General features: G+C 41.0%; 1 protein-coding gene across 2 annotated transcripts in view; it reads right to left on the bottom strand.

Moving 5' to 3' along the window:
* Nucleotides 1–14,767, bottom strand: part of LOC115583949 (metabotropic glutamate receptor 4-like) — a 217,676-nt gene that overhangs the window by 13,012 nt on the left and 189,897 nt on the right. For both annotated transcript variants that reach the window (XM_030421234.1, XM_030421235.1), the window contains exons 8-9: nucleotides 7,463–7,599; nucleotides 5,224–6,159 (exon numbers count right to left, since the gene is read on the bottom strand). In XM_030421234.1, the coding sequence (XP_030277094.1) occupies nucleotides 5,224–6,159; nucleotides 7,463–7,599 (1,073 nt within the window). The remainder of the gene's footprint in view (nucleotides 1–5,223; nucleotides 6,160–7,462; nucleotides 7,600–14,767) is intronic.

The following is a 14,767-nucleotide window of genomic DNA, read 5'->3' as shown; positions in this document are numbered from 1 at the left end:
TGAATAATGCTGTTTATCTTTGGACTGAAAAGAGACAAAGAGAGAAACAGAAAGGATCGAAGGGGGGTGGTAACAGGTAGCGGGGAAGAACATCGAGCCGACACAGTCATGAGCACACTCCTGTCTGACATCTGGTCTCGTTGAACTCCCTGCAACTCCCACTCTTTGTCTGACTAGTGCACTAACAGCAGTTTTTTGTCATCGAGTTGGCAGTACCAATAGTGTGATGGAGACTTCATAGAGAAATAAACAACACCACTCAATTCATCAGTCCATTCATGCACTGTAAAAGCAGGACCTCTTTGTGTGGGTTGATTGTCTTTGAACTGAGCCTATTGTGCTGAAGCCTCATTCCCATGCATGCTATTGTCCGACGCCTTTCCTCCTGCCTCTGTCTTTGAGGCAGCCGCTGATTTACACTGTTTCTTCAGGTAAGCAGGTGTCACTTCTATTCCTACAGCTTGCATAAAGCCCGTGATCAGACTCCATAGATAGACCAGATGTCCCTGTTTGAATGATAGAGAAAGCCTCCCATGGCATTTGTTACATTTATCCTGGCACCAGATGACAAATAAATGACTGTGCTAGTACTGCTGAGGCAGAGGCCCGCTATAAACTGGTGATGAGCGCATAGGCGGCAAGATAAGGTAAATCAAGACCCGGAGGAAGTGGAGCATTTAATTGCTCTGAAAGACATGTCAACGTGGGCTGTGAGGCTTTGTGGGGCCTGTCATTTACAGTACGATGATTATGAGGTGTGTTTGCTTTGACATGTTAATTCCTTAAATAAGAACATTGTTTATGTAACAGCGCAGAGAATCAGTCACAGGGTTTGTTTTTTTACATGAAGCCTTGCACAGCAAAACTGGTTACTTCATTGTTAGGTTATGAAAGCCCCTGAAGGACGATGCATTTAAGCGCCATCTGATCTGGCGTCCACAAGGCAGGGATGACATCTTTCGTCAGTGCATTCCAAAAAGTGTTACAAATTACTGTTAAAAATCTGTTTTATGATCCGACAACGCCATGGTTAAATATACCGCAGGGAGAATTTGACTTGTTATGAAACCGTCTCAAATAAATACCGGTGCCTCTATATGACTTGCATAAGCAAACGAGACCATCCACAGGAAGATTTTCTATTTCTATATATTTACTCTTCATGCTCGTCACTGGGATTCTCCAAGAAATCAGATTAAACTATTTACAGCGCAGACCGGAAGAGCCTTGGTTTACATTTTTCCAGGCAAAGTTTTAAAGTGAGTAGTACGTCAGCGTAAAGGGATCTTTGGTGTTGTCAAAGGGGACAGAATCACCACCATCACATATTCAGCGAATTAGAGATCTTACGCAGGTTCTCCACCTTAAAGAATAAAGTATACTCCTGGGCCAGTCTGCATCACGGTTGCCAGAGCTGGTCATGGGGCCATTCTACACAATGTTCGAGAATACGCACCATGTCTATTTTTGACGGAAACAGTCCGCAGCCATCCTATATGGCCAGTCTAAAACTGTACTCTATCCTATAGTGCAGGGGTCTAGATTCACTCATTTTTGAAGGTTTTGGAAACACTCATGTCGCTTTTGTCCACAGGAGCCGCCAAAGCCAACACAAAATGAACTTGGTTAGGCAAAGATCACATTTTAGGTTAAAATGACTACTTTCTTAAGATTAAAGGACGTCCTTCATCACAATTATAATAACAAAATACTTGGTTAGCCTTAGGGAATAATCATAGCCACGGTTAAATTAAACAAACAGTGGCTTACAGTAGGAAATAGGCAAAAAGTGTGAACAGTCCAATGCAGAGTTTGTGGATCCAAAATAGCATCACACTTTTTCCTCATTCGCTAACTAGAAGGATAAAAAAAAATGTTTTTTGGGGCATAGTTTAAAAGATGGATGCTATCCGTTTTCTTGGGTACTCTTAAAAGCAGTCTAAAACAACAAAGTACCTTGTGTCTGACTAGACTAAACCATATTAGAGTGTGAGTTAAATTAGGTTTTTCAGAGTCGACACTTAAAGGCCATTTTGGTTATATATTAAATATGATTATTCTCTCTCAAATTAGGAAAGAAAAAATGTAGGACATTTCCCTGAAGCGAGGTTTCCATTTTGTGTTCCACTTTATGTCCTACCTTAACAATGCTCAAGGCAATGGTAGAAGTTTTCCAAATGATAAAAGTGGAACTCTCTCCCAGCCTTTGTGTGTACAGCTTTCTACAGGAAATAATAATTAATGAGTGACTAATATATATTTGGAACTGAAAGTCTTGAGGGTGAGAGAAGTTTTTAAGAAGCTTGTAAATTAAATTAATGGGAGGTATGGAAGGCGAAGAAGAAAATAAGAAGAAGAAGAAGAAACCAAAAGTAGGGCTTAACTTACCCTTCAAAGATTTTTATTCACTCCGGTTTTACTATTCAAAGCCATGCTAGCTAATGGATTACCTCATCCTCCAAAAAAGCTGTTCAATCTCCCTGTGATTGTATAATTCTCTTTCATCTTCAGAGAGAGGAGATGGAATGATTAAACAAAGAACTCACTGATATCCATGGCTGCTGTTGACATGCGACTTAAGATGTGCAACACTCGCATTAAAAAGTAATGTGAATTGTGGACTTGGTCTGCTTTTTTCCGTACAGTGTGTGCTGTGGGTCTGATGATCAAGAACATATAGTGATGACGGATGACATTTCAGGACATTTACCTCAATATATTTCTGTGATACATAGCAGTTTGCATTTAGCTCAGCAGCCCTTGTTATTGTTTTCATCATGTAGATGCTGTTGCTCAGTTTTAGTGTTAACATCAGATTTATGGGGTAAAAGGAGGCCAATATGCAGATTCACAGTAGTTTAGAGTTTGCGGTGTTAACACAACATGCCGGGTGTGAAAGTAAGTTATTGTACTGCTGGTCACATCCTGCATTATTAATGTAGTTCAATTGGCTGCAGTCATATGCAGATTTTCTGCACTGCTGTAGACTGTAGAGATTATTTTGGGATGCGGAGCGTGACACAATGCACATCTCAGTCCCTCAAGAACGTTTTTCCACAAAGGTAACTATCACAGCCAGTTTTTCCAGGCCAGCATTTTGATGCATTGTTTTGTATAATCCCAAAGGGGAGGGAGGTAAGGATTAATTTGTTGCATCTGTCAGACCCATGCTGGCACCACTGATAGTGTCCATGCCAGTGTGAGGCTTTTCCCTTACCACTGTCCTCTCTTGTAGCCACTGAGCTTTTGTTACAGTGCCAAAAGAACTCTTTCAACTAGATCTACACATTTCTACTGTGCCATTGTTGTAGCCCTTTGGCTTTGCACCCAGACTGTCTCTGCTGAGTGCGAGTTCCAAGCCAAGCCCCCATTTCGATGTCCCTTTAGGATCCCTCTTGACCTGTAGCCTCCTAGCGCTCCCACTGGATGTGATCCAGGTCCACGGTTCATGAGGTCAGGCACATTGATTTGACATGGGAATATGAGTGTGAGCTTGTGTTTGAGTAAACAGCTCATGGGTGTCTAATTCACTGTGGCATGCAACAGTCACATGTACGTGAGTCACAGTCTTGCGTGCTGCCTGCAGAGTTATTATAGAATGCTCTCATAAAACTGTGCCCACACTTGTCACAGTTGTTAATTTATTTAAAATATCAGGCTTCATCATGACATCCCCTTTTTAGTTGTTGTTAAAGCTGTTGAGGTTTATTAACTTCATTCTAAAAATGCTTGTCGTGAAAATAAAAGCATAGTGGGATATTTAATAAGAAAATTAACTCTGGCATTGCGTGTGAGACTGAGGTGAAAGTGTAAAGATTGCTGAACTGCAGTTTTAAGAAGTTACCAATGTGAAGTAGTGAAAGAACTTCTTAAGGAACCACATTATTATTATCAAGCTCTGTTAAAACAAGTGTAGATTGCTACAAACTGCTGATCTTCGATTAATCATTGAATAGTTCCCAGTGACCAATAGACTCCTTTCTCATTGCCAGGAGACTTGTGTGTGTCAAGTTTGTCATCTAGATCAGGCGGGAAAAACAGGGAGCAGTAGAAAGCAGCAAATCATACATCTCAGACTACATCCAGAAGATGCTGAAGTTGTTTTTAAAAGTCGTAATCAAAAACATTATGGATTATACTACATCATGGAAGTAGTAAGGAGTGAGAGACCTTGCTTCTTTTTCATCTCTGTTGAGAGTTGTACGACTGAATGATGAAGCTTCCTCAACCTAATCATACGCCATATCATTGCGCCTGTCAAGCAGGGAAAAATCGACATGTTCATCTGGCCGTTTTGTTTCCATCACAGTCGAGTTGATAAAACTACTACTCAGACGTGACTACTGCAGAGTCATTTGACTTGGGAGTGAACCCCGATTGTACCCATTCCCAAAGGGAAAATGTTAGTGGCTGTTAGTGTTTTGTTTATCCAGTGTAAAAGGGGTATGTGAATATTATAATTGATCATGTGTTAACATGTAAACCTGAAATACTTTTGGGAAGTTCTAATCTAGATGCTCTGGACTCAGGACCCGACAAGGGACATATCTGAGGTGTGAAGAAGGTAAACAGGATAGCAAAGCAGGAAAAAAATATACTGCCATACCAAATTATGCATATTGTCAGACTCTCCTATAATCTTTGCATGAGATGTTTTTTGGCCATTTCTTCTCCAAAAGTCATTAAAATAAAACAAGGATAAAAAGCCGTTTTTGGTTGAACTGGTGACAGGTGGTAGAGTAGAGTTCGAGGTGACGATAAGAAAATATTCCTTTGTTTTAAAGGGTAACAAGCCAAAATATTCTGAAGTACTAGTTTAATTTGTTATAATGCATCTCCTTTTACTTGTGTTTTATGTGTAAAACTTATTCTGATAAGTTAAATGTAGGAGTCAAGAATACATTTCTCACTGAAATGTAGTAAAAAGACATGCAAAGTATCTCACAATTTTACTTTATCACATGTAGTTATCATGTGTTGTTTTGTTTTGTTGCTTTTTATCTGCACTTTCCTGCAATTATTTTCATTATTAAAACATTCTTTTGAACAAACCAAGAGAAAAAGAAACAAAGACAGAAATTAAGAAGCACAGCAAATTTGATTTGGAATTAATGAAACTGTTGAATAGCTATTAGGATTCTTAAAAACCTTGAAGTATCACCATGACTTTGAAAAAAAAAGGGTGGCAGGCAAAATGGAAAAAATGGTTGTGTATAAGCTTACCTTTTCTGTGGACTGTGAGGTGCCAAAGAAGATTGGGATGAATGCCAGCCAAATAATGCAGGTGGTGTACATTGTAAAACCAATGGGTTTGGCCTCATTGAAGGTCTCCGGCACCCCTCTGGTTTTAATGGCGTAGACTGTACAGGTGACCATGAGCAGCATGCTGTAGCCCAGCAGGCAGATCAGAGACAGGTCAGAGATGTCACACTTGAGCACACCGCGGGCCATCGTCGGGTTAGACGTCCTCTGGTCCTCATAGTCAATAATGGCCTTGGAGGGATCCACTCCAAACCAGATGCACACTCCGAGCAGCTGCACTGAGGCCAGGGTGAAGGTGATGGCGAGCTGGGAGGCAGGAGAGATGAACCTGGGTGCACTGACAGACATGCTGCCCTGCTCAAAGATGCGATAAATGCGGTTGGTTTTGGTGAGCAGGGCAGCATAACTGATGCTCATGCCCAGACCCAAGAAGATCCTCCGGAGGGAACAGATTCCTACATCAGGGGTCGAAATCATCAGGAATGTTGTGGCATAACAGAGGAAGATGCCAGTAAGCAGCACATAGCTCAGCTCTCGGCCCGACGCTTTCACAATGGGAGTGTCGTTGTAGCGGATGAATGTGACCACCACAAACACTGTGGCCATGATGCCAACGACTGCAATGAGCACGGGGATGACTGCCCACGGAGAGCTCCACTCCAGTTTAACAATGGGGATTGGAACGCAGCCCGTGTGATTCTCGTTGGGACGCAAATCAAAGCGACACATCTTACACGTGTAGGTGTCTGCCTGGTACTGATAGCCATCACAACGCTCACAGTGCCAACAGCAAGGGATGCCCTTCACGATCTTCTTTCGCTCGCCAGGCTGACAGGGATGACTGCAGATTGAGGAAGGGATCTGACGGACACCACCGGGCCACTGCATTGAACGAACCTGCGAGGGAGGCAAGGCGACACAGATAGACATGAATGGACTCAGAGAGTGAGACAAGGACAGAGGAGGAGAGATTTGTAGTGTATTAAACTGTCCATGTCCTATAAAGTGGTGGCGTGTAGAGGTGGTGATACTTTATTGATCCAAAATATCCCCAGCACACCTGGAGGTCAAGGACAAACTGCCACGTGGTTACTTGCCTTTTTGGGTGTTTGAATCAGGCCTGAAATACCATTCTGTTTGCTCCCATGCCTCTTGGTTTCATTTATTTATTTGAGTCAGGGGTAGGAAAGGGCAAGCTAGGGGTCAAATAAATCATTCCTCAAAGACTCAGCAAAATTTACCAGCGGGAGGTCAAATAATATTAAGGGCAAGACACGAGAGGAAAGAGGAAATCCATTGTTTGCTCTACAGGGAACTGACCATGTTTTGTTTTTTTTCTGTTTTGGTAAATAGTTGTTTGTGTTAAAAAAAATCAATACTCAGCTGTCAACGTTCTAAGAAACAAAAGATAAATTCTGTTTCAGGATGCTCCTCTCCTCTGTGGATTTTCCCTCCTTCTACAAGAACACTTAAGATAAATTAAATTCATCATTTCAAACGGCTCTGCTCGCTTTAATGTTATGTTATCAATTTTATTCAATTGTGGCAGTTCATTCAAAGCTGTTAAAATTGTCTCCAAATGTGCATTCAATTAAGAACTCAAAGAACACTAATTAAATACAGCCAGCTTAAAAGTCAGCGCTGGCGCACTCAGTAGGTGCCTACCAAAAAACCTCCCTTCTTTTTCTTCCACAGCACATGTTGAAAGAAGTAAAGAAGGCACAGCTCCTCTCAAGCTGCTTCATGTGTTCAATTGTACTCTGTTTTTGCCTGCCCTAGGCTTCCTCCTCATTTTGTCAAAACATAATTTGTTTGGTTCCTTTATGTAATTTACTGTTATAATACCGATTCTTCATCACAGCTTCAGCTCGCTGTATTGTTTTTGGAAGTCAGTGATGCCGTCTGGAGAGATGATATTAAATGTGTCTGTCCTTAAGCTTCTTCTTTTCATCACAGTCCGCCCCGTTAATCATTTAAAGCGCCCTCTGGATATTTACACCTTTGAAGATGGCAGTAAGCGCTATCAAATGGTTTGGGAGGAGTTAGTGAGCAAACACACGGTTGCAGAGCTGCAAAATACAACTTTTCAGAGGAGGATTTTCAGGACAAACACTAATGCGAGCACAGCGCTTGTAGGTTAAATGCAGTCAATCCTTTTGTGTAGATATGTGTGGGCATGGGATAGAAAGGCAATACTCACGTTGAGATGGAGTTGATCCGTCCAGTGGCCAATTATTTTGTACTCGGCCGTTCGGTTTCTGATTTGGTATTGGTAAATCTCGTAGCGTCCAGGGGCATCTCCGTTTTCATTGAAGAGCACGGGGTTGCCAGCTATGCCTAAATGAGAGAACAATAGCCATAATTTACTGCACAATACTGAGTTAATTTCGATGTAGTGAGCATGAATCTGATCTCTGAAAGCAAACTAAGCCAATTAACGACATTAAAAACTAAAATGATGATTGTTAATGTGAGACGTTTCTTCTTTTTAAACAAAAAACATATTCTCATACTCATCTCTGGAGACAGGACATGTCTTCTTATGAGGACATACAGTATACACCAAGGATTGCAGTCATAGTAGACCATCCTCAGGCATATGATATAGAGCTGCAACGAGTGGATGCTTAATCAATTAGTTGCTGACCGTTGAATTAATCACCCACTATATTGTTGAGATACGATATGATTTTTATCGTTTCTTAACAGCTAAGTAACTATTAACCCAAATGTAATTGACCATAAATGTATCATTTATTAATCATGATTATGATAGGTGTTACTGGTGTTGCCATGTGTTCATATTGTATCAAGAAATCATTTTCAAAACTTGGTGCTCACACGGTGCAATTATGAGGACTCAAACTACCTTTTGCAACCAGTGTTGTTCTGCTGGCTGCCGAGCAGCATTCATTAAGCTGTTGTACTTTGTGCTTGCAAGCATCTTTGGACAGTGACAAACTGATTTCAAACAGCTGGAACTGCACAGGAGGTCCAGAGATTGACTACTGACCTCCTCCTGACCTCACACACACTTTTCTCACCACTCATGAGGTCTAATCAAGGTCTTCTGCGCTTCATCATTGTGATAACAATTGTTATCGCAATGATAAAGATGACGTATTCCTGTGTGCCGCTTTAGGATGAGCTGTAATGATGTGTCACAAAGACAGCACACCAAAGACTTCTCCGTAAGCTCCCCTGTGGAAACTAGATGAGCCACACTTTTAGTCCAACGATCCGTTTAATCACGGTAGAACGTGGAAAGGTTCTCCTTAGAGGCAGAACGAGGGAACTTCATGTCTAATTGCTTTTCACATCAAATTCCACAAACATCCATACCTTCAAACACTGATGAAAGCTGTAAGCCCCTGTGTTTTTCTCGCGCAATGGTTTATTATTAAGTCCCCCCAAAACACGAGCATCCCAGTTAAGAACAAAAGCTAAACGTGGCCAATTGCTTCTGATGGATTTCTGCTGATGAGTATTTTTTTTCTTGCTCTTTGTTTCGATGCTTGAAGACGCGGTGCCCTAATCCACATCTCGATGAGTCAGCCCTGCTGGATTACAGCATTACCGTTTTACTTGCCTCGCCTCTGTGACAATACCGCCCACATCACAAAGCAGGAAATGATCATGGGAGGATTACAGTGACTTCACCAAGCAGAGAAGCATTATGTTTATATAAACATATAAAGCACATCAACACTAGGACTACTGTCATATTTTCTATCTAAGATTTTTATCTCCTCCCTCCAGTTTCCAAAGCTTTTAAAAGTGCTTTGAAGCCCTCAGCCTTCCACTGTCACGGCTAGGGTCATGTGCTCGAGCCTGTAAGTGCTCCCATGGACCCCCGCGGTAAATGAAAGAGGAAAATGGACTCTGAATACCACACTGGTGGTTTTGAGAGAATAATGCAGCATCAGTACCAGCATAACGCTGACGACACAGTGTGATTATATTCAACAGCTTTATGGGTCTTTTTGTAATTCATGCTTCTGATGGATTTACAGCTTTCTTTGTGTGGCTTTCAGCTACAGCTAGGTGAGGAAGATTTAGGTAGTGATTAAAAAAAAAACCTCTTCACCCTCTCGTCTCAGTTACATTACATTCATGAGGTCAAGTACATTTCCCCTCCAGTTTCAGCCAGCAGTCAACTTTACAGCACAGATACACCAAAAAACAGGGAGGTCACCTCTGCAAATTGCTACTGCAGTCAGGTTGATGAACAGGAGTGTAAATAAATCCACTTTTTAAGAGTTAAAATGTATTCTCTGAGGTCTCAGATGCAAAGCTGATGTGACTCCGGGTGTTTATTCCTCCAGAAAGTCTAGAGGAGCAGCTCTGCACTCAGCAAATGTGTCTTCTTTTGTTCTGATAGAGAGACCCCTAGCGACAGAAGTTCCATATTTGTATAGGGACAGATAGTATAAACAGATGCCACATACCACAGTATTCATAGCTAATTTGTAATGTGTAAAAACACAAACTCAGCATCTAAAAGTAATACAGACAAAACAAGTAACCAGATCGTCAAAGCAGCATACCTCTCAAGTGGTGCATTATGGTGAAACAAGTGGAAAAGACAAAATCTGGTTCTAGTTAATGAAATGACACATTAGGGCACTGTGGGGAAACATTTGTGTGGGTGTCTGTCGTTCTCTCATGTGAAGTGTGTGCAGTGTGTCCTCTTCATTAAGGGTGAAGAGAGCGGTACATTTTGGGCCAGTGTGGTCAACGTTTGAGTTGCAGATGAGGAATTAGGCCTGTCATGTGGCACAAACTGCTTGTCTAAACAGTCCTCACACTAGTTAGGGGCATAATGAGTCCCACAGAGGCCTCTTCCACCCATGCATTGTGCTGTGCACTAATGTGACAAGGTAGCCCGAGGCCACACGTGCACCAGAGGCGACTCGTTTACTCGTTGCTTTGTGTGCTCTCAAAGAAAGGTTGGGGTTAATGGAGGGCTTGTAATTATATCTAATAGTTAATGACTGTGGTATTGGGCCTGCTTCCACCACACACACGTACACACCTTAAGAATTACCCGAGTATGATCATTAATCCAACATGTGCTTGTTCTGCATGGATGCACAACCTGGACACCTTGGAGAATGGCAGCACAGCTTGCTGCCCTCTGCACCGGTCATTAACTCTTAATGACCTGTACACAGGCAAGTCATGCAGAATATACCACAGATCCACTTCACTTTTGAAGTGTGTGTGTGCGTGTCTTTTCCGCCCCTCTGTCACTGTCATGACATTAGCATGATTACTCAATCACTGCGTATAAGCTTCTGCTATCTACAAGTGCTCTCTAAGTGGGCTTTAGGTGTTGTAAACAAACAAGGGGCATGCTTTGAAAAATAACTACAATGCATTTGGGTTTTGGTGCTACAAAGGAGAGAATATGAATAATGTAAATTGTCCCATAGACGCCGGTATTCAGTTAATGAGACTCCTATAATATCCAGCATGAACAAATTGAGGGCAGGTTGAGACACTGAGGAGGGTTTAGAAGTTCTCAATAAGCTACCATGATAAATTCACCATAATGTACACGTTCACAGCACTAATTATTTTAGTATAACGACAGAGTCATGGAATATTCACCAGTTTGCTGCTCTTAGTTTCTCCTTTTCAAACAGAAATACTGTTTCCATTTGTTGAATAATTCCAGCTGGGTCTGCTGTGTTTGCAAGTGTGATTCAGTTTCTATCAGTACAACTTCAATTCCTTTGTGAGTTTTAACTCTGAGATGCCCTAAAAAATAAAAGCTTTTTAACGACATCCTTGGCTTGGTGCAAGTGTGTTATCTTAGCCTTACATGCTTTCCCTTTCTAATGCAGTTTTCCAATCACATCTGCTGGCCTAGCCCTACTCGGTTTTGGATTGTTTTTACATTTCCACCACTGTGACTTAGAGATGCACCGATCAGGATTTTTGGGGCCGTTCACCGATCACCGATTACCAAAAGCAGTATCTGCCGATCCCGATATTGCCGATCACCGATCACAGCGTCAAATCCATAAATTCTTCTATATTGTTGTCTTGTGTAACTCTAATATATTTGATTAATGATTCTTCTTACACAACATTGACATTGTATTATTAAGTATAAAAATTAGGAGATGAGAAAGTATCATGAATTGACCACCGTTTTATTGCAGGCTGAGGCAATGTGCAATATTTCACACTCTAGAGACTCTCTTAGAGACAACTTGGACTCAGCTTACATAGAGCAACTGTAGATTACTAGTGGGAATGCATGCAGTCAGGGGGGAATTTTGTCATTTTTAGGGGCAAGTCCATTTGGCCTTCAGTTTTTTTTCAGGGGCACCAAGGCCACATGACAGAGCACAAAGGCCACTGGGTAAAATGTGTTGATTTACCTTTCAGATTGATACCATAACATCCTAATTTATAATAAAACATGGATTGTGTATTAAAACATTTTTTTTATACCAAAATCAAGTTAAAGTTACATTAGAAAGTAGTTTTTGTTAAGTAGGGTTAGGGTAAGGTGATTTTTGTGACACCTCACTGAATATTAGTGTTATTGAATATTTCTCCCAATAGAAATTCCCTAACACTACACTCTGAATAATAGTGAAGTTATTGATTTTTTTGTAGTTTCTCTTTTCGGTGTTGCACTTTGTAGACGGTCCCTGCGCCCTCGTCTCACAGCTGGCTGACCATACAGACCGGAGTTAATGTCCAGACGCTCGTTTTGATTAACATACGGTTGTAGCTCGTTGTCTACCTTACTACGGTAGAAAAGAGCCGTCGTTTGTGTTTTAACAAGGTTTCACTTATAAGTTATTGATCCGGGAAGTTCGAATCTGTGAATATATTTCCAACTTTACCGGACTAAATCCTACCACATAAGTCAGTTACATATAATGTCAAAACCGACTGCGCTCGCTTTCGCACCTGTGCTGTAGGTTTCGTACTTCTGTTTTGAGACGCTGCTGCTGTTTGAGAGGCTTTCACGTGAGATCATCGTGATGATGAGACTCCACCTGCGCGAACCGTGGACTCACTGAAGTTACTGTGAGTGACTACTGTGCACTCAGGTGGCTGTAATTCAGGGCAAGCTCGCTACGCTGACCGGGGCCGGGCCAGGGGCACAGAGGCTACTGTGGCCATACGATGAGTTTTTTTTCACGGGGCATCAAGGCCAAAGTGCGGGGCAACGGCGGCCATGAAATTCCCTCCCTGCATGCAGTTAATGCACTGTCTTTATACTTAAACGTCATCTGATCGGCCTGATGTGATCTATTTTGAGAACTCCGATCAAAACCGATAGGGGCATTATCAGCCGATTGCGATCGGTTGCCGATCGATCGGTGCATCTCTACTGTGACTGTAACTTAACAGTGCTGGAAAAATTTAAAACTAAAATTAAGAAACAACAACTTGAAATAAGTGAATGAAAACAGCATTTCTGTTCCACAACACAAACTTATAGCATCGGACTGGCTGGTCAACAGTATTGTTATTTAGGCTGCTCACACCAAATATATACCATGACACAATAAATATACAGCCTAGTGCTATACGTATGATGGAAATGTTTTATGTGCTGGCTGACATGGCACTTTCTTGGTCAAGGTGAACCAGATACTGTCATATACTCCAAAAAAGACACATGCACAAACATTCAGATATCCACCAAATTGCTATGAATATGTTGCAGATGGAGGAATCTTCTATGCCCCTGATTCCACTAGATATTTTCTCTGTTACCTGGCATGTCCGATGCTGTTTTGTTCCATTCTTCACGCGGCTTTATATCCCACTGGGAGTGTTTGAGGAGCATGCGGATGAGCATGAGGAGTGTCATGCCTGCTTGATCTTGTTGACGTGCTCAGACTGTGTTTATTTTGTCATTTTGCGTTGATTTTTGGGCTTCTACTGTGGTTGAGGCTACGTAGTTGAGATAGTTCAGTTTTTTGTCTGTTTTAAGTGTGTTTATTGTTAACACGTCTGACTTTGTTATGCTGTAGATCCTAATATTTTGAAAACTGAGCAGATGCACTATGCCGTCTGGCTGTCTGACTTCCTGTCTTGCTTGACCTGCTCTGTGCAGCTGATGAAGATGCTACTGAAAAGTGCTGGTGGAACCATGAGCACTGTCTAGAATGGTCACAATCAGCTAGGGTGACCGTATTGTGTCCGTAACATGATGAAGATGTGTCTTGCTGTTTCCAACCTTGGAGCCAGGAACCGGGCGCTACCTATGAACCAAACAATGATAGACTGGCTGTGTCCTTAGACTGCGGCACAATTCTGGGCTACTCATGATATTTAAGACACCTTATGAGATGGTCAAGCCACAGCAAGTACCGCGAAGGCTGGGGCCATACTTCTGTATTTTTATGACTTTTGAATTTTCTTTTGAACTTTTCCTCAGAAGAGGATTGTGTTATTTCTACTTTCAAGTGACAAAGTCTCAATTTTCATAGTGTATTAGAAAAGAAACAGGGTCACAGAAGATGGTGATGCATAACTGAAAAATAAGATTCAGTTTTAGAAATAAAAGCCTGTCTTAGTCACTATTTCTTATTTACATTAGGGCTGCAACAAACGATTATTTTGGTGGTCGACTAATCTATGGATTAATTTATCGATTAGTCACGATTATTTTGGCAGGATCTGTTTCGACTTTGGTTTACCTCATATTCTCAGAGCAAATTAAAAACCCATGAAACATGCATTTGAAAACATAATATTTTGAAACACAACTGGATTTTTAATATATCAATTGAACTAATTAATACCAATTATTACAGTTTTTAATTGATTACATATCTTACAAAAGAATTGTTATTATGTTATAAATCATTGCATTAAGTGGAGGTTTACTATTCAGTGTTTTATCCCATTTATATTATTACTTTTTTGCAATGATTTAATATGCTACACATGAATTAGTACTGATATTGTTGTTGTCAGACAGAAACCTCTTATTTGCAAATTTGACTTATTTTTCATAATCGATTTTACTGGCCACCCTTCACGTCTGTACACATTATTAGCCAATGAATGTATTCAAAGAGCTCGTCTCCAGCCGGCCTCTTGTCTGATGATACATGGGGGAGCATGGGTTCACAACAATCGCACTTGTTGTTGTCATTCAAAATCTGTTGCATTTTTAACAGCTATGAATTTTATTAAATCACTTTTTGGTTGTACACTAATTGATGAATATGTCTAAAAAATATGCAAATCCCTTTCAGTTTGATTTGCTTGTAGGTTTGTAAGCTAGTACAGAGAAGAGTTTAGATTCTCTGACCCAGCCTGTTTTTTCTCTTCTTTTTATTTTAATAACTCAAAATAATGATTGTATTTCCAGCTAGAAAACGTGAATCTCTCTCCACCCTTCATTGTTGTTTGTGTTTGTGTCACTGCGTGGTGTTACACGTGACTTGTCCTCATGCTAAAAAAGGTGACTTGTTGCACATGTAACATCACTCCCTGAGATGCAAGAAGAAAACAAAAA

This window comes from Sparus aurata, chromosome 6, assembly GCF_900880675.1.
Source record: "Sparus aurata chromosome 6, fSpaAur1.1, whole genome shotgun sequence".
Lineage (NCBI taxonomy): Eukaryota > Metazoa > Chordata > Actinopteri > Spariformes > Sparidae > Sparus > Sparus aurata.
Note: the sequence above shows the minus strand (reverse complement) of the source record. Positions and strands in the feature narration are given on the sequence as shown.